This window comes from Molossus molossus, unplaced genomic scaffold (genome assembly GCF_014108415.1).
Source record: "Molossus molossus isolate mMolMol1 unplaced genomic scaffold, mMolMol1.p scaffold_m16_p_12, whole genome shotgun sequence".
Classification (NCBI taxonomy): Eukaryota; Metazoa; Chordata; class Mammalia; order Chiroptera; family Molossidae; genus Molossus; species Molossus molossus.
In genome coordinates, this window is record NW_023425347.1 from 54,464,195 (window position 1) to 54,490,893 (window position 26,699).

The 26,699-nt window shown below is 37.1% G+C and overlaps 1 protein-coding gene across 1 annotated transcript in view; it reads right to left on the reverse strand.

Annotated features, from left to right (window-relative positions):
- Window positions 1–481: 481 nt before the first annotated feature.
- Window positions 482–26,699, reverse strand: part of LEPR (leptin receptor) — a 71,988-nt gene continuing 45,770 nt past the window's right edge. Inside the window, exons 13-18 of the mRNA XM_036256271.1 lie at window positions 26,093–26,309; window positions 17,382–17,564; window positions 15,933–16,028; window positions 13,917–14,022; window positions 12,994–13,069; window positions 482–1,306 (exon numbers count right to left, since the gene is read on the reverse strand). Of these exons, the coding sequence (XP_036112164.1) occupies window positions 482–1,306; window positions 12,994–13,069; window positions 13,917–14,022; window positions 15,933–16,028; window positions 17,382–17,564; window positions 26,093–26,309 (1,503 nt within the window). The remainder of the gene's footprint in view (window positions 1,307–12,993; window positions 13,070–13,916; window positions 14,023–15,932; window positions 16,029–17,381; window positions 17,565–26,092; window positions 26,310–26,699) is intronic.

Genomic DNA, 26,699 nt, shown 5'->3' on the forward strand with positions numbered 1-26,699 from the left:
CACTTCAAAATTCACAACAATGCCTATCAGGTGTGTGTTTGTGTGTGCATGTTCATGCATAAAACAAAGACAACTCAAGGTAAAACTACCACGTCCTTGAAACAACAGTTATATCTCCCACGTGTTAGTTTGAAGTCTTCTTTCAGATGTAGGTGTAATTCAGAAGATTAGCTCTTTCTACACAGGTCTAATGTTCACAAAATATATTTGTTGGGCTTATTTTTAGCTAGAAACAAGGCATTGGAGACCTTCCCACTGTAGCTTGTTAGGAATCATTAGAAGAGTCAGAGCTCATAAAGGCTTTCTCACATTTCTTGTCTATATAACTGAGTGAAGACAAAGAGATAGCATTAATTTTGAAACAATCACTTTCAAATTTGACTGACAGCTTTCTTTTCTCCCCCTATTCACAACTATTGTGGAATATCATTTACTTTACATGATTCATTATAACATAATCTGAGATGTTTCCTGATTGAAATTAGACAGTTAGGTCACACATCTTGTTCTCCACTATCTTCTGAGTCTGAGTGGAACAAGTCTGAAATTGAGGCATGTAAGATACAAAAGTCTTATGACCAGAAGTTCCTAAATTGAAATTATTTTCTACCAGGTGTGAGCAACTGTCCTGAAGGATTCTGATGTCAGTGAATAAACAGTGGGCTGGGAAAGGACACAACACCCTTGACTCATCAGTCAAAAACACACTGCTCTCTTTTTTAATCGAGGTGACCCCTAAATAATAGACAGATTTTTCATCATTATTTTCTTCAGAGAAATTTCCCTCAGGGTTCAAAAGTTTATCCAATTCCTCTGAGAATTTAAGGTGTGGTGAAATTACATTGGGATGCTGATCTGATAACATAAAAAATGCCTGTGTTTCTATCTCCCATGAGCTATTAGAGAAAGAATCCTTTGCTAGAGAATTTCTGCTAGAGAAGCATTTGCTGACCGAGCTGTTGATAAGCCCTTGCTCTTCATGGATTGCACCTGATTTAGAGTTGCAGAGCAGGGTGGCATATTTAACAGAGGACTGTCTCCTGCCTTCGTCCTCACAGGTTATCTTGGTGCTCCCCACCTCAGAGAAGCTAGCACTATTGTGTTGGTCATTAATACAAAGAGAACCCTTTTCAAGATCTGAAGTTGTCAAAAGTAGAGAAACCATAGTTGTTGGTGACTTCTCATCTTTATGTTTCCATGGTGTATCAACACTGATATCTTCTGAAATGGTTTCAGGCTCCAAAAGAAGAGGACCAAATGTCACTGATTCTGTATGCTTGATAAAAAGATGCTCAAACGTTTCTGGCTAAAAGAAAAGATACATTTTAATGTTCAATGGTATTACTTTTTTCTTTTGCTTCACTATGGCATGCTTGCAGAAATGGAAGAGTGAAAGGTTAATACTGAAGGACATAAGTCAACAAAAAATTAACTAGTTTGGGACTGAAACAAATATATCAAAAATCATAAAGGAAAAGCAGTAGATGATGGTTAAAAGTAGGATGAAACTAATTTAGGTTTGAGTCCTTCTATTTCTGTGGCCATGGACAAGTACATAAATCTCTCTGCCTTTCATTTCAGTTTCTTCATCTGTAAAAACATTTTCAATACCTACTTCATGGCACTGTGGTGAGGACTAAAGAGTGCTTAGCTCTCATTAAAGACTGATTTTTGTAGGTAGAAAATGCTATATTCTGAATAATTCCTAACATTTAATAGCAGATTAGATTTGCACAAACTGAAAATTTAGTATCAACTAAAAAAATCAAATTAAAATAAAAACAAATGAGCAAAAAACTTGTCCCAAAGATGGTTAAAATATCTATTTCATGACGACATAAGATATATGAAGGTAAAATATTTATGACTGCTAAAAACTTATCTGCCTTACATCATACTGAGAATCTGTTTAAGATTATCAGAAAATAAGAACTAAGAATACCTATCTGTTGAAAACAAAGAAGGTGAAAAAGATGATCACTGACTTGTAAATTACTATTCCTTATAAAAAACTTCATATAAAAATACATACTATGGCACATGTGAAATGAAGACAAATATACAAAGCAAATGCATATCATATTTTTATAGGAATGGTGGTTACAGCACAAGAAAAAATCCTCCCAAGCATCTACACATCAAGAATATGTGTATAAAAAGCACAACTCATACAATGTGAACATATTGAAAAAATAAATGCAAAGTAAAGAATACTGTGGACACAGCACATTGAAAAGTTAACACAACTAAATGAAGTGCTATAGAAAATGTGTTCAATTTGTATGTCATACATGTAACAACTTTTGAATATTATAACTTTTAAACTAATAAAATGAATTCAGATTACCTGAATTCATCATGGCAAATCTATTCCATATAAAAACATAATTCATTTAGCAAAGTTCTGAACACTTGAATGAAATATATTTGTGATTATAACCATAAAAGAATAAATATACCAAATGCTAAATATAATAATGGAAGACTTATACAGATATTAAAATACTGCATAATTACAGATATCATGTTAACATAACTATTTCCGTTATTCTATAAACATAATCTATGAAGAGAAACTGTTTCTGTGTCTATTTTCTTTCTGACAAAAATTTATACTTAGATTTATGATTTCCTTTGAATGTTTGCTTGCTCATTTTTTTTTCTTAAGGTTAAGGTGACTAATTATTGACAACAAATAATTTACATGTCTTCAAATGCATTCTTTCCAGATGGAAGATTTCACTAATAATTAATTAGAAATAATAGACTCATATATTATTGAAATTATTTTCTAAAGGAGTCATAAACCTTTATTAAAAGTATGCTCATTAAAAGTCATTTAAATTACTATATGCAACTAAATTTTTTAGATTTTAGAACAGTCTGGGAACATATTAAAAATGTGTTCAGCTGGCAGGAAATAAAGAATGTATTTTCTTAATTTCAGACTTAGATTTTACATCCCAATGTCATCTATTTAAATTCAAGAAAGGGGCCCGGTGGGTGTGGCTCAGCAGTTGACCCATGCACCAAGAAGTAGCCAGTTCGAATCCCACTCAGAGCACATGTCCAGGTTGTGGGCCCGATCCCCAGTGGGGGGACATGCAGGAGGCAGCTAACTGATGTTCTTTCTCATCGATGTCTCTCTCTCTCCCCCTCTTTCTTCCTCTCTTTCTAAAACCAATAAAGGAAAAACAAATTTTAAGTAAAATAAAAAAGTAAATTCAATGAAAGGGAAAAAGGATACAGTTATCCTATTTTTAGTGTTTTTTTTTTTAATATATATTCAAATAAAACAATGAATGAAATCTAAATGAAGTGATCCATGCATTGCCTACATTTGAATATCGTCTGGGTTCATCACACAGAGACTGGTTTATTTTGAATGTGAGCAACAGAGCACAGTTACTATGCTAAGTTCATAAAAATAGCAGGCGGTCTTTTTCAGGGAGAAAAGTCCTGTCCTCGCCATGAAGTATCTGTAAAAGCTCCAAAGAGTCTTCCTTCTTGCATCTCTGCACACTCCCCTGCCTGCCAGAAGCTTTGGGAGGGTCAATGTGACTAAATTAAATTCAAGCAAAATTTTCACAAGGAGGTTGAACTGGAAGCTAATGTGTTTTCAGGTCAATCTGACCTCAATATGTCAGGTCTCCCTGATATGAACTGTAACGCCAGAGGCCTGTGACCAGCACCCACGGTAACCTCTGGCTTTCTTCAAAATGAAATAGAAGTTAGCACCTGACCATTTTGAGACTACTGGAAGTGAAAATTCCCAGATTGACCACATTGAAGTGGCTATAAAAGAATATAAAATGGAAGCTTTTGGACATGAAAGTATAAACTAAATACTTTTACTGCATCTGTCATTAGAGTCAGTGTATTTGCAAAACTACATTCAGAAGCTGCGGTTTTCATCTAGTCATAGCACTGTTTATATTTGATGATATCTAATAGATATGTAGTAAGAGCAACAGCTATCATTTTTTAATGTTTCATGACCAAATGATAAATCAACAGCCAGATATCATGAATACTGCTTTTTAAACTTCAAATAACCTGAAAAGTAATCACACATCCAAACTGAATTGGACTCAGACCTTTATCTTGACCCCAAATGTACCCCTTTTTTAGTTCTACATCAGCATAATCCATCATATTTTAGTTCTCAATAGTTCAACCAAATTTTATTTTTAGATTTTTCTCCCCTTCTTCAAAATATAAAAATCTTCTAATACTCTATAGAATGTTGGAAAGTTGATACATTGGGTTCATCTGTAGTGATCATGATTAGACTTCAAAGAATGTCCGTACTCTGTTTAAACAAAATAAAACAAAATAAGAAAGAAAAATAAAAAAAAAATTACTTATAAATCAAAATATAAAATATTTCAAATCATTTTCTGTCAGGCATGGGTTCTGGACTATAAATTTCTGTGTTATCTTACAATACTACATTTTTTTAGAAAAAGGTAAAATTTTGAATTAAGGTGGCTTCTCCCACTTTCTTAATGTATATCTTAATATCACACTCTGTGGACAGTCTTAACTACCCCAGTAAAAAAAAAAAAGTAGAGAGAAATAACAAAGTAAGTAAAAGAAGAGAAAGACAAAAGCTAGAAAATAAAAAAGTGTGTGGGGAACAAAAGCTATCCTAGTTTGGAACAAGAAAAATTAAAAAAATAGAGCAGTGAAAACAAAAATAAAAAAATTAAGAGAAAGAAGGGCCCAAATAGTGAAAAATAGAATTACAAAATCATTATCATAATTTTTAATCTAAAAAAGCAATCATCTGTATAACTATCCAACTACATATATATAGCTACATACAACTACTCAACTATATATATAACTATAAACAACTATTCAACATATACAGAGCTATATAAAACAATCCAACTACAGATCCTGCTCTACACAACTACACAAGTATATATACCTCTATATACAACTATTTAAATGAATATACAGTAGCAATATACAGCTACATACAACTATTCAACAATATACAGAGCTATATGCAACAAATCAAACACAGATCCTGCTATATACAACTACTCAAGTTATACACATCTACATACAACTATTTAAATGAATATAAAGGAGCAATATACAGCTATTCAACTATATATGCAGTATTTTATATCTATTCAACTAAATGTACAATAGCTATGTATAACTATTACACTATATAAATATAACTCCAAGAACTATATATGTACAGCTATATAACTATTCAACTATATATACAGTTATATACAACTATTCAACTAAATATATAGCCGTTATATACAACTATTTGATTCTATATACAACTATTTTCTTTTTCTTAGCTGATTTTAGAGGGAGGAAGGGAGAGGGAGAGAGAGATAGAAACATCAATGAGAGAGAACATCGATTGGCCATCTGCATGCCCCGCACTGGGGATCAGGCCCACAACCTGAGCTCGTGCCCTGACAGGGAATCAAACCGACAACCTCTAGGTCCATGGGCTGACGCTCAACCACTGAGCCACACTGGCCAGGCTATATACAACTATATAAAACTATTCAACTCTATATACAGCTATTCAACTTAATATACAGACCTATATACAACTATTCAACTACAGGTAAAACTATATACAACAATTCCCCTTCTCCAAAGAAAAAGAAAGAAATTTGGTCCATGTCTCTCCCCATTTTTAGACAAAACAATTGAGGCTTAAAGTTACACAGCTAATTAGAGCAGAGTGAGGACTCTAAATTTGTTTATTTTCCAGTCCAGCAATCTTTCTATAGCACAATGGAAGATGAAAAAAATACCCCAAATACAGTCAGGAGAACATGGTTTTTGTTTTGCTTTTTCTACTTGCTGTGATAGATTTGAGCTGATTAATTCACTCTCTTCTGGATCCTTATAACTCAAGGGCTTATGTATAAATATTAAAAAGAATAAGAAAAGAAACAAAACTGAAGTCATACTTTAGGGAACTGGAATATACACGTCTAAGCCCAGTAATGTGCACCTCTAAATAGAACTTCTAACTCAAAACTGCGCCAGCTCTTCCACACTTGTGCAAGGCCATGCTAGCAACGTCAGGATGATATGCCTCATATGAGGATGCTCTTCCACAGCTGGCTGAGCCTCTTCTTTAGAGGCCTAGCGCAGACAGCGGAATCTAAAATAGTCTTTGAGTCACAAGGAAAAATCCATTTTGTTTAAGCTTCAATATTCCTAAAGGTTGTTAAGTGGAGTACACTCTTGTGAAAATTGACATAAATGTAGACAACAAATGATCAGGGTTAGATTTTTAAAATACAGATGATTTGGAATTAGAGAAAGAAAATCATAGATTAGGCAAAAATGCCAAAGAAAATATGGTTAAAGTCTTTTAAACACTGTGAAATTTGAATTAGAAGAAAAGCAAGGTTACTGAGTGACTACAATGTGTTTTCCTACAATACAATTCAATCTTTTTCTAATATTCTGATTTTTATTTTATTTTTTTAAATTATTCATTGAATTTATTTGGGTGAAATTGGTTAATAAAATTATATAGATTTTAGGTATACAAGTCTATAATACATAATCTATATACTGTATAGTATGTTTTAAGATTCTGGTTTCTTAAAAATATGTTTTTCAGAGAGAGAGAAAGAAAAACATAGATGTGACAGATAAACATGGGTCAGTTGCTTCCTGTACGCACCCCTACTGGGGATCTAACCCATAACAATCTGGGCATGTGCCCTGATCGGGAATCAAACCAGTGACCTTTCAGTGCATAGGATGACACTCAACCAACTGGGCCACACGGGCCAAGGTTTAAGATTCTGACTGTTAAAGTATTAAGAAAAATGGTGTAGTGAAGTCATCTCATTCAAGATGGAAGATTGAGCATATATGTTGGAATGAAAATACATGAGTAAATCAAATACACACCCACAACAAAGAAGATAATCTGAGAAGGGTAAGAAAGAATGAGATTTTGAATTTGTTTTTTAAAAATAAAAAATGAGCCCTGGCCTGTTTGGCTCAGCGGTTAGAGCATCGGCCTGCGGTCCGGAGAGACCCGGGTTCGGTTCCCGCTAAGGGCACGTACTTCGGTTGCAGTTTGTCCCCGGCCCTGGTTGGTCGTGCGGTGGCAGCCACTCGATGTGTCCCTTTCACATCGATGTTTCTCTCTCTCTCTGTCTCTTCCTCTCTCTCCCTCCCACTCTATCTGTACAAAAAAAAAAGGAAAAATGTCCTTGGGTGAGGATAAAAAAAATAAATAAAAAATGACTGAATGTGTGTAGAAAACAATGATGAGCAAAGGAAGCTGCAGACTAGAACATCTCCAGAGTGGTTAGAAAATTGGAAACTCTGGATAGGGAATGGGGCTCTTGTATTCCTCAGGTACACATCAAGGCACCTTTGTATTAGAACTACCCTCCACACCCAACTTGGGGTTTTTGTTCTTAAAAGTAACTAAGGAGGGAGCCCTGGCCAGTTTGGCTCAGCAGTTAGAGCGTCGACCTGCAGACCAAAGAGTTCCGGGTTCAATTCCCGGCCAAGGGCATGTATCTCAGTTGTGGTTCGTCCCCGGCCCCACTTGGGGTTGTGTGGGTGGCAGCCAATCGATGTGTCTCCCTCACATTGATGTTTCTCTCTCTCTTCTGCCCTCTTTCCATTCTACCCTTTCTGAAGATTAAAAATGTAAAAGTATCCTCAGATGAGGATTAAAAAAAAAAGTAACATGGGAAGAAACCAAACAGCCATGGGTACATCTTTCCTCATGTCTACCCACCCATGGCAACAATCCCTGTCTATATGTCTTGGCTCTCTGTCAGCATGTCTACTTTTCATTCTTAAACATAAAAGGGAAACAAACTACTACTACCATAAGTCTGAGATAAAGAAAAAAGTAAGGCCAAGAAAAACAAGGGGAAAACATGATCCTAGCAAAAACACAGAATTCAGGGAATAGAAGAAAAGAGAATTTTTAAAAGAAATAAACAACAATTCTCTAATGGTATTTTAAATAAGATTAATAAAACACTGCATGCATGAAACCAGAAGAGAATACTCTTAAAAAGAATACTTGGAAATTTACAAATATAATAGTAAATAAAATTCAACAGAAACGCTGAGAATAGGTTATGGCAAGGTCTCAAATGTAAAACAAGATCACAAAGAACAGAGAAGAGATAATAAAATACAGATCAATGCAGAGAGTCCAAAATCCAATGAATACAGACTCTAAAAGAGAGAATAAAAGAAACAAGAGGAAATTATCAAAGAAATAACATAATTTCCTAGAGTTGACTGGAGAAAGAACTGATGACCAACTTAAATGAAAAAGAACCTCCCTATAAAGTACAGCGTAGGGAATATAGTGAATAATGTTGTAATAACTATGTATGGTACCAGTTGGGTACTGGGAATATGGGGGGAATCACTTTGTAAACTATGATTGTCTGACCACCACATACACCTGAAAGTAATACAGATGATATTGAATATCAACTGTAATTGAAAAATAAAATGATAAAAATAACCTCCTTAGATCCACCACTGAAATTTCTGTTTCCTTTTTTTTTTTGGTACCTGCTCCTAGCGGGAACCAAACCTGGGACTCTCTGGTCTGCAGGCCAACACTCCAACCACTGAGCCAACTGGCCAGGGCTGTTTTCTTTTCTTTTGGAATTGAATATACCACAATGTGCCTTATCCATTCATCACTTGAGGGACATTTGGGTAGTTTCCACATTTGGGCTATTATAAACTATAAATAATGCTGCTATGAACATTCAAGTTTCTGTGTGGATATATGATTTCATTTTTATTGGATATCTAGGTAGGAGTGGAATTGCTGGGTCACATGGTAATTCAATGCTTAACTATTGAACTGTCAGACTATTTTCCAAAAAAACTGCACCATTTTACATTCCCACCAGCAGTGTATAAAAGTTACAATTTTTCCACATTCTCACCAATACTATTATCTGTGTTTTTTTTATTGTAGCTACCCTAGCTAGAGTAAAGTGGTATCTTGTTGTTTTGGATTTATTGTACTTAATCACCAATGAGGTTGAACATATTTCCATTTGCTTATTGGCCATTTGGAGAAATGTCTCTTCAGATCCATTGCCCATTTTTTATTGCATTAAAATATACATAACATAAAATTTACCCTTTCAACTATATTTAAATGTAAAATTTAGTGTCACTAAGTATATTAAGCAATTAACTGTTAATATGGAATTGATGGTGAGAGTATCAGTTTGAGTCAAACGAACCTGTGTTTGCACCGAGGTTTTTACATGCACAGCTGGATAGATCAAGACAAGTTCTGAGCCACTCTGAGCCTCAGTTTTATCATAAGAAAATATTATGCAATTAGGCCTATGAGTGAATTAAATAAAATAATGTGAATATTAAAGCACAGAGCAGTTAGTACATTTACCTTGTACTCTTGGGTAATATAACACAATTCTCACTGTATTATTTTTCCCTAAAAAGTAAATTTTAGTTATTTAGGAGATTAAAGCAACAAGAGTGAAAAAAGTTACTAAATTTTAGAAGATTTTTATCATTATTAAAATCTTTGAAATTATATTCTGTTCCACACTTCAAGTATTCCTGCCATATTCCAAAAACTGATTTATTCCTAATTGTGTGATCTGTGTACCTGTTAAGCCCTAGAAATAAACTAAGCATCCTGAGGGTTAGTTTTGCTTAAACAATAGCTTATAAGATTATGAAATTAAATATTTGCAGAGGTTTACAAAAATCTGTCTTACAAATAAGGGCATTTACACCCACTGTAGGTATTTAAAAATTCTTCACACTTCTTTCATTTACCAGAACCTGAAAAAAAAAAGGTACTGTTTTAGTCTAATGGTATAAATGTCTGTGGCCTTATGTTCATCTTCAGGGAGTGTATGTGAAACAGTGGGGTAGCACATAGCCTTCAACATTCACTGGTTCAGCCTAGATCCACCGAGTGGCTCCTTGTGTCTGGTGTTCGGTGCGGGTTCAAACTGCATTTTGCTGAGGTGGGCCTGATCATTTCCCTGCCCTGCGAACACTTACAAACCATTATCGTGCTTCATAGGGGAGATTTCAGAGCTTAACATGCTGAAGAGAAAGTGTTTTATCTTCTTTTGAAGAGATAGTAAGATGGTTATTCCCTGTATTACGGTAATAAATTCCTCTATAGTGAAGCTTTTGAAATTTTATTTAGCTCTGGCCAGCGTGGCTCAGTTGGTTGGGCATCCTCCCCTGTACCAAACGGCTGTCGGTTCGATTCCAGGTCAGGGTTCATGCTCAGGTTGTGGGCTCCATCCCTGCTAGGAGGCGTGCAGGAGGCAGCTGATTGATATTTCACAATCACATCAATGTTTCTCACTCTCTCTCTCTCTCCCCCACTCTTTTCCTCTCTCTAAAAATCAATTTAAAAATCTTTAAAAATAAAATAAAATTTTATTTAGATATTTAGATATTTTTGACAAAAAACTCTCATATTAAAAAACAAACAAACTCACATTTAAAAAGAATGATCTCCTCCTTACTCTTTGCCATCTATTCTCCCTATTTTCAGTTTTTGAATGTGCTAAGGTCCTTCCTACAATACAGCTTTGTATTTGCAGGAGGCCTTGCCTGGGCTCTAACCCTCCAGGACAAAACCTAGTTAATGACTATTCATCTTCCAGATCTTAGCTCAAATGTTCCTTTCCCAGCATTATTTACAATAACCAAGACATGGAAACAACGTAAGTGTCCATCAGCAGATGAATGGATAATGAAGTTGTGGTATGCATATAATAAAATATTATTCAGCCTTAAAAAAAGGAGGAATTCCTGCCATTTGTGGCAACATGAGTGGACCTTGAGGGCATTATGCTAAGTAAAAAGAAGTCAGACAGAGAAATACAAATACTGTATGATCTCACTTATACGTGGAATCTAAGAAAACAAACTCAGGAAAAAAATACCATCAGATTTGTGGGGGTTGGAGAGAGGCCGGAATTGGAGGTAGGAGGTCAAAAGGCACAGACTTCTACTTATAAGGTAAATAAGCACTAGGGATGTAGTGTACGGCATGATGAGTATGGTTAACACTGCTGTGTGGTATATATAAAAACTGTCAAGAGAGAAAATCCTAAAAGCGCTACAAGGAAAAAAATAATATTTTTTCTTTTTCTTTTCTTTTTGTATCTACATGAGATGAAGGATGTTAACTAACTTTATTGTGGTAGTTATTTCACAATACATGTAAGTCAAATCACTATGATATACACCTTAAACTTATACAGTGCTGTATGTCAATTATAGCTCTATAAAACAGGCGGCGGGGGGGGGGGGGGTTTACTATCATTACCTGCTCACCCCCATCCCACACACTAAGCTCTTAGCACACCGGGTTTCTTTCTTTCCTAACATGTGGTTTAAAATTATAATATTATTTCCATTATAAGTTGATTAGTGATTATATTCTCCACTAGACTGTATACTCCACGAGTTTCTGTAATGCACAATGACTGGCATAGATATTCAATAAATGGTCCTTGAATGAATATATTAAATGGATTAATGGATGAATTTTAAAATGAATAAACTATTTTAGAGAAGGAAAAGAAACTCAATTCTGCTTTCAAAGCAGCCACTCCTCTATGATATATAAAATAATAATAATTAATATGTATTGAAAATTTACTATAAGTACAATCTTCTTTAATCCCCCAAACAACTCTATGAGGTAAATTCTATTGATTTCATTTTACAGGAAGGGAAACTGAGACACCAAGATGTGAAGTAAGGTAAGAATCTCAGAGATTTGCATATAATTTGTACATAATTACAACAAATTGCCAGCTATTCTTTAATGAAATCCTACTTTCATACCTTGCATAAAACAGGAGGAATTCAACAAATATTTGTCATGGTAAGCCACTCTTCACAATAAATTAAACAAAAAAAATGACCTGGGAACTTTGGGCAGGGTGGTGGGTTAGGCAGAAATTCTCCTAAACTAAATTTGTTAAAGGAAAGTTTAGAAAAAGAAGGGCCTAGAGCAAGGTCTTCACTGACATGGAAGAGTCTGTTGAGGTGGAATAAATAGCAAAGGCATGAGCGAGGCCCAGGGACAGAAAACACTGGATAAGAAAGTTGGCAACAGATTGCAGAGAGAATTTGTTGATTACTAGCTGAAAGGGGTTGTACTTGATCTCGTAGCTACAAGGAAACCACTGAAGACTTTTAAGTGACTAATGATAAAGATGCAATATTGCAACTGCATAATAACCTCCATATGATTATTGTTTAAAGCATCCTATAGATATTTTGACATGAAAACTAAACCCCTATTTTCCCAGTTTTATGGGTGGAAAACCAAAATCTTTCTTCAAGAGAAATTTTGAGAATTAATAAAATATTCACTTACTTCTTGAGCTTTCTGAGAAATTTACTATAGACCACAGGTACAAATAATTTTATTACAGTTAACTAATTCTTTCATTAAATACTTTAGTTTGAAAGAAACTATTTACATAAGTATCAGTTTGATTATGATAGTTGCATTTTTCCAATTGCAGTGTTTAAAGATAGGATTATTTATATAGTTTTTGAATTGATTTAAATAATTATGGAGATAATTATAGGTATTAAAAATACTGATTCCAGCTTTTTGCCTAAGGATCATCAATTTATACCAAAAAATCCAAATATCTGTTCTCCATCAGATTCGACCCTTAATATTTCAATATTTGCTGTGTTATATAGTACCGTGACACAGAAAAGATAATATATATTATTAACTGTCATATGATAAACTACCTATTGAGTTTTGTATCCCCCCAGCTCTAAATCCTTACACCCTGCTACTCTTGAAAATATATAGATTAGACTCATGTTAAAATGAATAGAATAAAGTAAGAACTTTTAAACCTTAAGAATTTTAAAGTTTTAGAAGGCATATGACATCTAAAATGCAATCTTATATATTTTGGGTTAAGAAAATTGAAAAAGGACCTTTTGAAAATTAAGTCCTTGTGCCCAGGAACAATTCTTGGGGTTTGGAACATCTTCCCAAAACAGCTTTTTCATTCTACAAAGGATAAATAAGGCATTAGAATTAGAGAAAAAGATTCATATTGAAAATGTTAACAGTTCATCAATGTATCAGCTAGAAATTAATCCCCCAGAGCTATATCACATGAAGATTTCCACCAATGAGCTATCCAGACCAAAGCCAATAAATCATGATAATAATAAAAAATAGCCAACACGTTTTGAAAACTGTGTTCCAGGCACTTCGCATAGGTTTTTCTCAGAGAAAATAAAATATTAAAAATTGTCACCAAGTGAGTTTCAGAAACAATTCCACTTAATATGGCCCCATCAGCTCACATGACTGGAAGATAAATTCTGATTCTAAAACTGACTCTTCTTCTTTTCTGCTGGGAGAAAAAAGTTTCTGTAGAGATTTGTTGTGTGAAATAAACTCATTGGTCCAGACCTCTCAGCACAGAATAATGCGGCACCTGTAGAGCCGCAAGAAATTCAAGGCCTTTTGTTAAACCACACTCACTATAGCCAGGAACGCTGATTTTTAAAAAGCATTGTGCTTACTGATTATATGCGAACTGGCTGCCCCAGGTAAATGTTCACCACTAAAAGTCCTCAACCCAAATTGCACAACTCTGAAAGCCATTTTTGCCACCTCCAACAACACACAGCCTGGGATTTCCTATTAGAGGCTTGTTATTTCCCGCATGTATTTACACAGAAATATTCATTTCTTCCATGAGCTTTATGTTGTGCTAGCAAAACAGAATTTAGCTATCTGAAAACAGGCCTTTGCTTTTTATGCCATGCTAGTTTTACCAAAAAATAGTTAGGATATAATATTTCTGATTTGTATTTCAAGGTTTAAATATGCTGAAGATTCATACCTTTGATGTAATATTAGCAACGTTCCAAGCAACAAGGTTAACGAAGAAATAATTATTGGCACAATTACATATAGACCTGCATCATTCTGGTGTTTTTCACTATCATCTGGAAAAAAAAAAAAAGGCAATTCACACAATTTAGAAGCTTGAGGAAAAAATCTTTCTGTATCAAAAATTATAATAGACTTTTTCCTAATATCATCATAGATCTGTATTACTTCTAAAACATAAAAACAAAAAAGAGGAAGATAAAAGTATGGCTATGATCCCACTAATAAAATAATTCATACTGGGTCCAGAATTATGCTTATTGTAATTTAGCAAAACATTTTTTTTCAAAATTATGTGTCACTTCTCTCCATCTGATCACTTTTAGGTTATATGCGTCAATGTGCCATTTAGAGTTGTTATGATGACTTTCTCTCTCTCAGCATCTGCTTCTAAAAACGCTGACCTACAACACCTGCCAATCCCTAGCTTGTTCGCCGCAGACAGGCTGACCTCCTTGCTGTTTCCTCAGTCACCAGGCATGCCCGCTCGTCAGGACAGGGCACTCCTTCGCTGAAATGCTCTTTCCCTCTGTTTGCAGGGCTCTACTCAAAAAAAGACCGATTTTGGGCATTTTAACTACAACACCACATTTTAAGTCTATCCCTTCATTTTACTTTTATGTTGCTTCATGGCACTTACTTCTGTCTGACATTATGTTATTACACATGATTTGTTTATTGTCTGTCACTCCCATCAGAGTACTGGACGTTAAACTCCATAGGGGCGGAGAATGGTGTCCACTGTTCAATCCCCAGTGCTTAGAATAATGTTCAATCTATATTTGTTAAATTATACATAAATAAATTCTTTCAATTATTTTAATGCTCAAACCAAGTAAAACATTTCTCTCTTAAAACTTCATTATTGGCCTTGGCAGGTTTTGCTCAGCAGTTAAGAGTGTCAACCCATGGACTTAAGGGTTGTGGGTTCGATTCTGGTCACGGGCATGTACCTGGGTTTGCAGCTTTCATCCCCGGCCCCAGTCAGGGTCATGTGGGAAGCAACCAATTGATGTGTCTCTCTCACATTGATGTTTCTCTTTCTCTCTCTCTCCACCTCCCTTCCTCCTTTCCACTCTATCTAAAATCAATGGGGAAAAAAATATCCTTGGGTGAGGATTAACCAAAAAAATTTAAAAATTAATTATCAGTGTGCTTGGATTTGAAGACAATTTAAAAAGTAATAGTAAAATGTGAATATGCTAAATATGGTGAGATGAATCAGAAATATGAAAGGCCCAGTCTATAACAGTCTCTCTTCAGTTTTATTTTCAGAGGAAAAATATTTCCTTTAGAAGACTTATTAAAATGTATTTCCCTGGCTGGTTTGGCTCAGAGGTTAGAGCATTGGCCTGCGGTCCAGAGAGACCCAGGTTCGGTTCCTGCTAAGGGCATGTACCTCGGCTGCAGTTTGTCCCGGGCCCTGGTTGGATCGTGCGGGTGGCAGCCACTCGATGTGTCCCTTTCACTGTGTCAATGTTTCTCTCTCTCTCTCTCTCGTTCCCACTCTATCTGAACAAAATATGGAAAAATGTCCTCTGGTGAGGATAAAAAAAAAAAAAAAAATGTATGAACTCACAAATATATGCCCCCAAATGTATTCTTTGGGGAAGCTACATTTATATACATTAGATAAAAATGTACAGAAAATAATATATTTCTAATTAGTCTCTATGAAGATGTTTTTATTGTATAGCTGTGTATTTTCCTTTATTTTATTTACATCAACTTTTTATCAATTTGAGGCTGAAAGCTTTACTAACCAATACAAGAATTCAATAATTCAATACCATGCCCAATTAGCCTTCTTCTTACACCACAGAGCCACAGACCCTGACTGCAAGTACCCCTAGTACATAAGACTCTGGCCTCTTCCACTGTTTCATCCAGAGAATAACCAGATGGCAACATTACTGCTACATAGGAAACTATACATCTATATAAAAAGAAACTAGTAAAAGTTTACCTTGGGTAAAGCTATTAATTATCTTCGGTTTCCCCACTCCTTCCATAAATATTGGGTAAAGACTGAACTGATACTTCTCAATTGGAATAAAATGATCTGAAGAGAAAAACACATTAATGAATTAATATAAATAAGTGAAATCTGTGTAAAATAATTTTCAGTGACCCTCCTATATTTCCAAACATAGAAATTAGTTGTTATTTGTGGATTGAAACTGATAATTAAGGGAGTTACTAAAACAAACTAAGCACTCCAAATTCTCCTGATAAAAACAATAATTTTACAAATACCATTTTTTAAATCTTACCCGAAGATAGGAGCTAGCAATTTTTCACAGGCATATTCCAGTGACAGCCACTTTGTTCAAGTTCAGAGTATATGAGATTTTTATTTCCCTGTCAAGGACACGCTCTACCTCCTGTCCTGTATCTCCAAAGCGAGCAATCTTCCCTTTCTATAGGAATTTAGCCTAATTAGTTTCCCCATCTATGGCAGCTGGAAGACTAAAGTCCCGTGAACTCCTATATCAAAGGTGGGGTTTCTCTTTGCAATATCCAGGAGTTTAGCTTCATGGAGGACAACCATCTCCACAGCAAAGCTCAAAATAAATCTACCAAGTACTACTAATATACAAAATCACTTCACAAGAGATAAATCTCTTTGAAGCCTGAGGTACACACGGTTTAAAGGAAAGCACAGAGGAACCACCTGGACAACAGTGGTAATGAAATGAATTTAGTTGTCTATCAATAATTTGTTTCTATTTCCCCTAATGCTACATTAGAAAAATAAATAAATAAAAGTATGAGTCTTTGGGATGATATACATAAGAAGATCATGGCAATCCTTAGCTTCCCTATACTTAACCCTAACTCAGAGCTGGAAATGCTTTATTATCCTTAAGCTTGGCGGCCACCTCCTGGGGCAAATGGCCTTCATAGGGGAGTCTGTGCCAGCCTACGTCACCAGGTCCCAGATCCGCAGACCTTCAGCACAGCACGCCCACTCATTGCTAGTGGCATTATAAGTTGGTACACAATTTGGGAGACCAACTTGGCAGTAGATATCAAAAGTCATTACAAATTGGCTTAAAAGGTAAAGCTGGAAGCAACACAAATAGTCCTCAAATAAATAAACAGTCTGAGTAGATTCTGAAAGGGACTGGGGAGAAAGCAGAAACATGTTTGTGAGGTATCAAAGGAACAAATCAGAAGAAAAGTGGTAGAGGCTGTGGTACGATGACAACTGTGTAAAATATTTAAATGGAAAAGGATCAAATAAAATAGAATTAAACATGTATGGTAAGGTGATAAAATTACAAGTATTAGATGGTAGCATTATCTATATTTTTGAGGTTTTATTTAATTAACTGGTTCTGTTAACTGAATTAATAATCTGTAGTATCATACTAATCCATAAGAGAAACCTATGAAAGAATAGTAAACTTACCATGGATATAATACTTCTTAACAGATGAAGGGATTCTATGCCATTTAATTTCATTGTCTTCATTAAGAATTTTCCACTCAAGAATAAAATACATCAGATTGTAATCACTAAGTGATAGCATCCAGGAAAGAATCACACAACTGCTGTTTAAAGGATAAGCACTGAGTGACTGCACAATATTTACTGAGGGGGAAAAGAAAGAAATTTATTTTTAAAATCAAAATTAATGAAAATCTCCTAATACCTTTCAAAAACATATAACCTACCAAAAAAAAAAAAGGAAGAAGGTGGAGAAGGCAGACATTTACAGAAAACGTATAATACGTGGCAATTATTTTTGTGTTACAGGAGTAACTTATGCTGAGAGGCGTGGAAATATACGCCTTGGAAGAGAAACAAGATATTACCTAATGCCTAAAACACGAAATTCTGGGGATGGTGGAAAGGGGTTCTCTACTGGAATACTGCACAAGCCGACCCCTTTCCAACTCCCTCCAAGCTCTTCCGTCCCTCTGCTGGAGCCTTGCTCTGGGGCACAGATCTGATCACTTTAGCACCCTCTACACAGAGTCCCACTACAAGTGGACTTCATGTATGAGGATAAACTCCCGTCGTGTCTACTAGGCCCTGAGGGCCAAGCCTCAGCCTACCTCTTGACCTTGAGGATTTTCTGCCCCAGAGCACCCTGTTCCTCCTGCACATCCTTTGCTGTGCCATAAGGACTTTTGTTCAGACTGTTCCTCTCTCAGGAGCCAATGCTCTTCCCCCCACACTTTGGGGCAGTTCAGTTCCCACAGTACTTCCTCAAGAAAGCTTCTCTGACCCTCAGTACCAGGTCAAGTTCCTATTTTCCCTCCTTTTATACAATTACATTCCTTTCCTGGGAACACTTACGTCTGTAAATAGGCATTCACTTCTAGGATTATCTGATTAATGTCTGTCTTGCCTATTAGACTCTATGGATGCTGAGACCACTATAGTTTTTCTCACATCAGAATTCCCACCACCTAGCACAGTACAGCATTTGGTAAATGTTTCTAGAACATGGTGATTAAAAATCTTTTTCATAAAATCGTGGGCAGATGCCGTAGAACTTAAAAGAAGTGTATGCTAGCCCTGGTCGGTTTGGGTCAGCGGTTAGAGCGTTGGCCTGCGGTCCGGAGAGACCCGGGTTCGGTTCCCGCTAAGGGCATGTACCTCGGTTGCAGTTTGTCCCCGGCCCTGGTTGTTCGTGCGGGTGGCAGCCACTCGATGTGTCCCTTTCACGTCGATGTTTCTCTCTCTCTCTCTCCCTCCTGCTCTATCTGAACAAAGAATGGAAAAAAAAAAAAAGAAGTGTATGCTATCTGTACAAAACTAACCATGACATAAAGCATGATATAAAATACCTTAAGAAAGGTAGAAAGCACTATGAGAGTTAAGAAAAGGACAGGACATATCTAATTAAAATAATAAACACAGGTTTCCTGGAGGAGACCGATAGAGGTACAGAGAATTTGAATTTTCCATTAAGAACTTACACTTTGAATATACAATCCAGATTAGAAACTTCTATTGAAAGTTGTTCTTAATTCTCTGATTAATCAAATATGTCCAAAGTAATTAAAGAGGGTTCATCACTCATATTAAATGAAGTACAGGTTAATTTTCATGTCTGTGCAATTACTTTTATCCATATAATACGTCATATTATTACATATATATGTAATCCATATAACACATGTATATGTAATTATTTTACATATTTATATATACATGTGGGGGCATGTGTACATACTTATATATATGGAGAGGAGGAGAGTGAGACTGATTTACCTACGACCTCCACAGGTTCAAAACTATTAAATTTATTAGAATATTCTCTAATTTATTTATTCTAATATCATTTAAACCATGTTCTACCACGTGAAAACCCCAGGACCATATTACATAATCAAGGTACAATCTAGTTTGTTATTTTTTTTTATTCTTTATTTTTAAATTTTATTTTTGTTATAGATGTTTCTCCTTTTTTACCCCATTGACACCCTCCTCCCCCCACCTGGCCCCGTCCCCGGCTTTGTTGTCCATGTCCATTGGTTATGCATAAATGCATATAAGTTCTGTGGTTTATCTCATCCCACCCCCCACCACGCCCACTTCTGAGGGTTGTCAGTCTGTACCCTACTTCCATGTTTCTGGGTCTACCCTATTCCTCAGACTGTTATGTTCATTATATTCTGTATATAAGTGAGATCATGTGGAATTTGTCTTTTTCTGCTTGGCTTGTTTCACTTAGGATAATACTTTCCAGGTCCCTCCATGTCGTCTCAAAGGATAAGAGATCTTTCTTTCTCACAGCTGCATAGTACTCCATTGTGTATATGTACCACTGCTTTTTTATCCATTCGTCTACTGATGGATTCATCTACTGAGGGACACTTGGGCTGTTTCCAGATCATAGCTATTGTAAATAGTGCTGCTATGAACATGGGGGTACATATATTCTTTCTGATTGGTGTTTCAGGCTTCTTAAGGTATATTCCTAGAAGCGGGATCACTGGGTCAAATGGAAGTTCAATTTTTAATTTTTTGAGACACCACCATATTGTTTTCCATAGTGGCTGCACCAGTCTGCATTCCCACCAGCAATGTATTAGTGTCCCCTTTTCTCCACACCCTCACCAACACTTGTTTGATGATTTGTTGATGGCGGGCCATTCTGACAGGTGTGAGGTGATACCTCATTGTTGTTTTATTTTGCATCTCTCTGATGATTAGTGATGTTGAGCATTTCTTCATATGTCTCTTAACCATTTGTATGTCCTGTTTGGAGAGGTGTCTATTCAGCTCCTCTGCCCATTTTTTAATTGGGTTCTTTGTCTTCCTTTTGTTGAGTTGTATGAGTACTCTATATAATTTAGAAATTAACCCCTTATCTGATGTATCATTGGCAATGATGTTCTCCCATACAGTGGGTTCCTTTCCATTTTGATGGCTGTTTCTTTTGCTGTGCAGAAGCTTTTGAGTTTGATGAACTCCCATGTGTTTATTTTTTCCTTTGTTTCTGTTGCCTTGGGTGATGTATCAGTGAAAATTCAGCTGCGTATAATGTCCGAAATTTTGTTGCCTACATTTTTCTTCTAGGATTTTTATGGATTCACAGGTCACATTTAAGTCTTCTATCCATTTTGAGTTTATTTTTGTGTATGATGTAAGTTGATGGTCTAGTTTCACTTCTTTGCATGTAGCTGTCCAATTTTCCCAACATCATTTATTAAAGAGGCTGTCTTTACTCCACTGTATGCTCTTGCCACCTTTGTCAAATATTAATTGAGTATATTGCCTTGGGTCCATTTCTGGGTTTTCAGTTCTGTTCCACTGGTCTATATGCCTGTTCTTGTGCCAGTACCAGGCTGTTTTGATTACAGTCACTTTGTAGTATAACCTGATACCTGGTATTGTGATCCCACCTACTTTGTCCTTCTTTTTCAATATTGCTGTGCCTATTCGGGGTCTTTTTTGGTTCCATATGAACTTTTGAAGTATTTGTTCTAGTTCTGTGAAATATGTCATTGGTATTTTGATGGGGATTGCATTGAATCAATAGATTGCTTTGGGTAGTATGGACATTTTAATGATGTTAATTCTTCCAATCCATGAACAAGCTATGTGCTTCCACTTTTTTTTTTTTTTTATCCTCACCTGAGGACATTCTTACATTTTTTTGTACAGATAGAGTGGGAGGGAGAGAGAAGAAGGGAGAGAGAAAGAGAAACATCGACGTGAAGGGACACATCGAGTGGCTGCCACCCGCACGACCAACCAGGGCTGGGGACAAACTGCAACCGAAGTACGTGCCCTTAGCGGGAACTGAACCCGGGTCTCTCCGGACCGCAGGCCGACGCTCTAACCGCTGGGCCAAACTGGCCAGGGCTCCACTTTTTTATATCTTCCTCTATTTCTTTTTTCAATGTCCTGTAGTTTTCTGCAAATAGGTCCTTTACTTCTTTGGTTAAGTTTATTCCTAGGTATCTTAATTGTTTTGCCGCGATGGTAAATGGGATTTTTTTTTTAGTTTCTCTTTCTCTTTCTGTGGGTTCATCATTGGTGTATAAGAATGCCATCGATGCCCTGGCCAGTTTGGCTCAGCGGTTAGAGCGTCAGCCTGCGGTCCGCAGAGACCCGGGTTCGGTTCCCGCTAAGGGCACGTACTTCGGTTGCAGTTTGTCCCCGGCCCTGGTTGGTCGTGCGGGTGGCAGCCACTCGATGTGTCCCTTCACATCGATGTTTCTCTCTCTCTCTCCCTTCCTCTCTCTCCCTCCCGCTCTATCTGTACAAAAAATGGAAAAATGTCCTCGGGTGAGGATAAAAAAAAAAAAAAAAAAAAGAATGCCATCGATTTCTTGACGTTAATTTTCTATCCTGCTACTTTGCCAAATTCATTTATTAAGTCTAGTAGATTTTTGATAGAGTCTTTAGGGTTTTCTATGTATAATATCATGTCATCTGCAAATAATGAGTTTCACTTCCTCCTTTCCAATCTGGATCCCTTTTATTTTATTTTATTTTTTCATGTGATTGCTGTGACTAAGACTTCCAGTACAATGTTAAATAAGAGTGGTGAAAGTGGACATCCCTGTCTTGTTCCTGTTCTTAAGGGAAATGTTTTTAGTTTCTGCCCGTTGAGTATGATGTTGGTTGTAGGTCTTTCATATATGGCCTTTATTATGTCGAGATATGATCCCTCTATTCCCATATTGCTGAGCGTTTTTATCAGAAATGGATGCTGGATTTTGTCAAATGCTTTTTCAGTATCTATTGATATGATCATGTAATTTTTATTCTTCATTTTGTTTATGTGGTGTATCACATTTATTGATTTGAATAAATCCTGGAATGAATCCCACTTGGTCATGGTGAATAATTTTTTTGATGTATTGCTGGATCCGATTTGCTAGCATTTTGTTCAGGATTTTGGCGTCTATGTTCATCAGGGATACTGGCCTGTAGTTTTCTTTCTTTATAGTGTCTTTTTCTGGTTTTGAAATTAGAATTATGCCGGCCTCATAAAATAAGTTTGGAAGTCTTTCTTCTTCTTGAATTTTTTGAAATAGTTTGAGGAGAATGGGTGTTAGTACTTTTTTGAATGTTTGGTAAAACTCCCCTGTAAGCCATCTGGGCCTGGACTTTTGTTTGCTAGGAGAGTCTTTATTACCTCTTCAATTTCCTTAGTTGTTATTGGTCTGTTCAAGTTTTCTATCTCTTCCCGGTCCAGTTTTGGGAGACTGTGTGTTTCTAGAAATTTGTCCATTTCGCTTAGATTGTGGAATTTGTTGCCATATATTTGTTCATAGCAGCTGTTAACAATCTTTTGTATTTCTGTGGTATCAGTTGTTACTTCTCCTTTCATTTCTGATTTTGTGCATTTGGGTTCTCTCTCTTTGTTTCTTGGTAAGTCTAGCTAAGGGTCCATCAATCTTGGTTATCTTTTCGAAAAACGAGCTCTTTGTTTCATTGATCCTTTGAATTGTTTTTTGGTTTCTATGTCATTTATTTCTGCTCTGATCTTTACTATTTCCTTCCTTCTACTTGCTCTGGGGTTTTCTTTTTGTTTGCTCTCTAGTTCTTTAAGTTGTGAGGTTAGACAGTCAATTAGATATTTTTCTTGTTTCTTGAGGTAGGCCTGTAGTGCTATGAACTTCCTTCTCAGAACTGCTTTTGCTGCATCCCATAGATTTTGTGTTGTTCTGTGTTCATTTTCATTGTTGCCAGAAAGTTTTTAATTTCTTCCTTCATCTCCTCGGTAACCCATTTATTGTTTAATAACATGCTATTTAGCCTCCATGTGTTCAAATGTCTTTGCATGTTTTTGTTGCAATTGATTTCTAGTTTCATGCCATTATGATCTGAGAAGATGCTTGATACAATTTCAATCTTCTTGAACTTGTAGAGATTTAGTTTGTGTCCTATCATGTGGTCTACCTTTGAGAATGTCCCATGTGAACTTGAGAAGAATGTGAATTCTGTAGTTTTGGGATGTTATTCTCTGTAGATATCTATTAAATCCATTTGGTCTAGTGCTTCCTTTATAGTCTCTGTTTCCTTGCTAATTTTTTGTCTAGAGGATCTATCCTGTGGTGTCAACGGGATGTTGAAATCCCCTGCTATGATTGTATCGCTGTTGATTTCTCCTTTGAAGTCCTCCAGAAGATTTTTAATATATTTTGGTGCTCCTATATTGGGTGCATATATGTTTATCAAGGTTATATCTTCCTGTTGGATAGGTCCTTTCAATATTATGTAGTGGCCTTCTTTGTCTCTAGTTATGGCCTTCATTTTGAAATCTATTTTATCAGATATGAGTATTGCTACCCCAGCTTTTTTTTGCTTTCCGTTTGCTTGGAAGATTTTTTTCCATCCCTTCACTTTTAATCTATGTGAGTCTTTGTTATGAGGTGGGTCTCTTGTAAACAACATATAGATGAGTCATGCTTTCTTATCCAATCAGCTACTCTGTGTCTTTTTATGGAAGCATTCAGTCCATTTACATTTAAGGTGATTATTGATATGTACTTATTTATTGCCATTTTTGTTTAGTTTGGTTATATTTTTCTTTCTATTTCTTCTACTAATTACAGCAGTCCTTTTAACATTTTTTGTAGTGCTTCTTTGGTGCTAAAGTATTCCCTTAGCCTTTTTTTGTCTGGGAAGCTCTGTATTTGACCTTCTATTTTGAACGACACCCTTGCTGGATAGAGTAGTCTTGGATTCAGATCCTTGTTTTTCATGACCTTGATTACTTCATGCCATTCCCTTCTGGCCTGTAGTCTTTCTTGTGAGAAGTCCGCTGAGAGACTTATGGGGTTTCCTTTGTAGGTAACCTGTTGCTTATCTCTTGCTGCTTTTAGGATTCTCTCTTTGTCTTTATTTTTTGGCATTTTAATTACTATGTGTCTTGGTGTGGGTCTGTTTGGGTTCTTCTTACTTGGGTCTCTCTGTGCTTCTTGAACTTGAATGCCTTCTTCCTTCACCAAATTAGGGAAGTTTTCTGCAACAATTTCTTTGAATATATTCTCTAACCTTTGCTCATTTTCTTCTTCTTCGAGGACTCCTATGATGCGAATATTATTACGTTTCCAGTTGTCCCACACTTCTCTTAAGCTGTCTTCCTTTTTTTCAATTGTTTTTTTTTTTTCCTTTTGGTTTCCTGATTGGTTGATTTTTTTCTACCCTGTCTTCTAATTCGCTGATCCAGTTCTCAGCTTCCTCTACTCTCCTCTTTAGACCTTTCAATGTGTTCTTTATTTCTGATATGTCATTCTTGATCTCTTCTTGGTGGTTTTTAATTTCCAATTGGTTTCTTTTCAGCATTTCTATGTCCTTACTCATGCTGTTGAGCTTCCTCAATATCACGGCTCTGAATTCTAGCTCTGTTAACATGCCTAACTGCTCCACATTGCTATCGTCTTCGGTGGAGGTCTCTTGTTCTTTCATTTGGCTTTTGTTTCTGTGTTTCACCATTTTGGCTATCACAGTGGGCTTTGGAGCCTGCCAAGTTTTCCCTGTGGGTATTGGTGTTCTGTTCTTGTGGCTCCCTCTCTTGGGTTTACATGAGCGAGGGAGTATCCACGTTAAACACCACTGTTAAGTCTTACTTTCCTGGTTAGAGTTGTTAGCCGAGGAATGGTAGTGTTATCCTCTAGCTTTTTGCCTGGAGGCTAGCAGTCCAGGTTACTTGAAGAGTTTTGGGTTGTCAGTTGATTGAAAAACTCCCTCAGGTGCTCAGCATAAGGGGATTTCCCGAAAGTGGGGCAGATGCTGGTTATTATTACGGCTCAATTAGCACTTCAATGGCCAACAGGATGGGGTTGGATCTCCGAGGGAGGGGCCGCCACCTCTCCCCAGAGCCCTGAGAAGGAGCAATGTGGCCACTTCCTGCGTGGCTGCACTTGGCAAAGGCTCTGAGTGCCTTGCAAATCCCGAGTGTCCCCACACAGCTCCAGTCCAGTCTGCCCTCCCTCTACGGCGGCCCATGGTGAGTGGCTGTGGCTGTTTTAGCCTCTGGCCCGGCTCTGCGCTGTGGAGCTGCCTGGGAGTGTAACCCGAGGGCGCCGCTCCCAGCTAAGGCCGCTGCCGAGCTGCCGACCGTGGGCTCCCAGCCCGTCTCGCACCTTCGCAAGCCTACCGGGATGGAGTCAGTGTCCCTGGTTACGTGGTCCTCGCAAGCTGCTTTTCTGTTGCTTTTTCTGTGGATTTGTCTGTTTTAGTTGTAATTACAGTTTGGTCCTGGCAGATGGTCTGTGTAGCTTCCGTTCACTCCGCCGCCATTTTGGAATCTCCTTGCTTGTTCCGGGACACGTGTGGGTGTGGCGTGGCTGCTGTGTGGGGGGCTCCAGGAAGAGCTGCGCCTCCCACGCAGACCTGAAGGGTGAGGAGGTGCGGAGGGAGCTGTGGAGGCCCAGGCGGGCAGGAGGGTGCAGTTGCGAGGGGAGCGGCTGCGGCCCGGGTGCAGGACGGACAGCCCACTGGTCAGGGTGGTGGGAGCAGGTGGTCCCGCGCTTGGGGCTCCTTTTTAGTTTATTTTTTTAAACAAAGAAGAGATCAAGGTAACAACAGAGACTTTCAGATTCAGGGAATCACAGACTTCCTGGAAGACCATTCAGAATGGGAGGAATTTGAAAAGATTAAATATTGAAAAGGGCACAGGTTCCCCATCCACTTGTTCTTACCTTTGCTCATGGGCCACGAGAATGTTAAATTAAAATTTGTGAAAGAGGCACCAATCGAATTGACGGCCAGAACTGTAACGGTGTGTGTTTGCTCCGTCCACTGGAAAGTGAACGCGGTGTGATTCCCCACATCTTCCGACCAGGTTCCATTGCGGGAAGTGTGATGCTTTACCACGTATCTTCTCACACTGCACAGTGAGTCATTTTTCATCAGGGGCTGGAGTAAACATGAAAACTGATGAGATTAAGGGCTACAATGATTTTTATACCCACTGAGCTCAGGGAGCTGTCATTACACATTTCCCCCTGGGAAGCAGCCCTGCCCATTGCCAGGCTGGGCCATGGGGAGGTCCGATAGGGGAGGGTCCACCTCGAACCACTGGCTCAGTGAAGGTGTCAAGTGGGTATGGAGCATAGGAATGTTATTTTCCCCTTCTGGCTATTTTTTCTTAAGATTCAGAGAATAAGTCATTGGAAGATAATATGGTATGAAGACAAACCTAAAAGTTTCACTCTGATTTTAAAGAAAAGAAAGGCTGAAAGAGAGTTGAAAGTTTCTTCATCTAAAAAAAAAGAATAACTCTCTGGTTCTGTACAGCAACAGAAA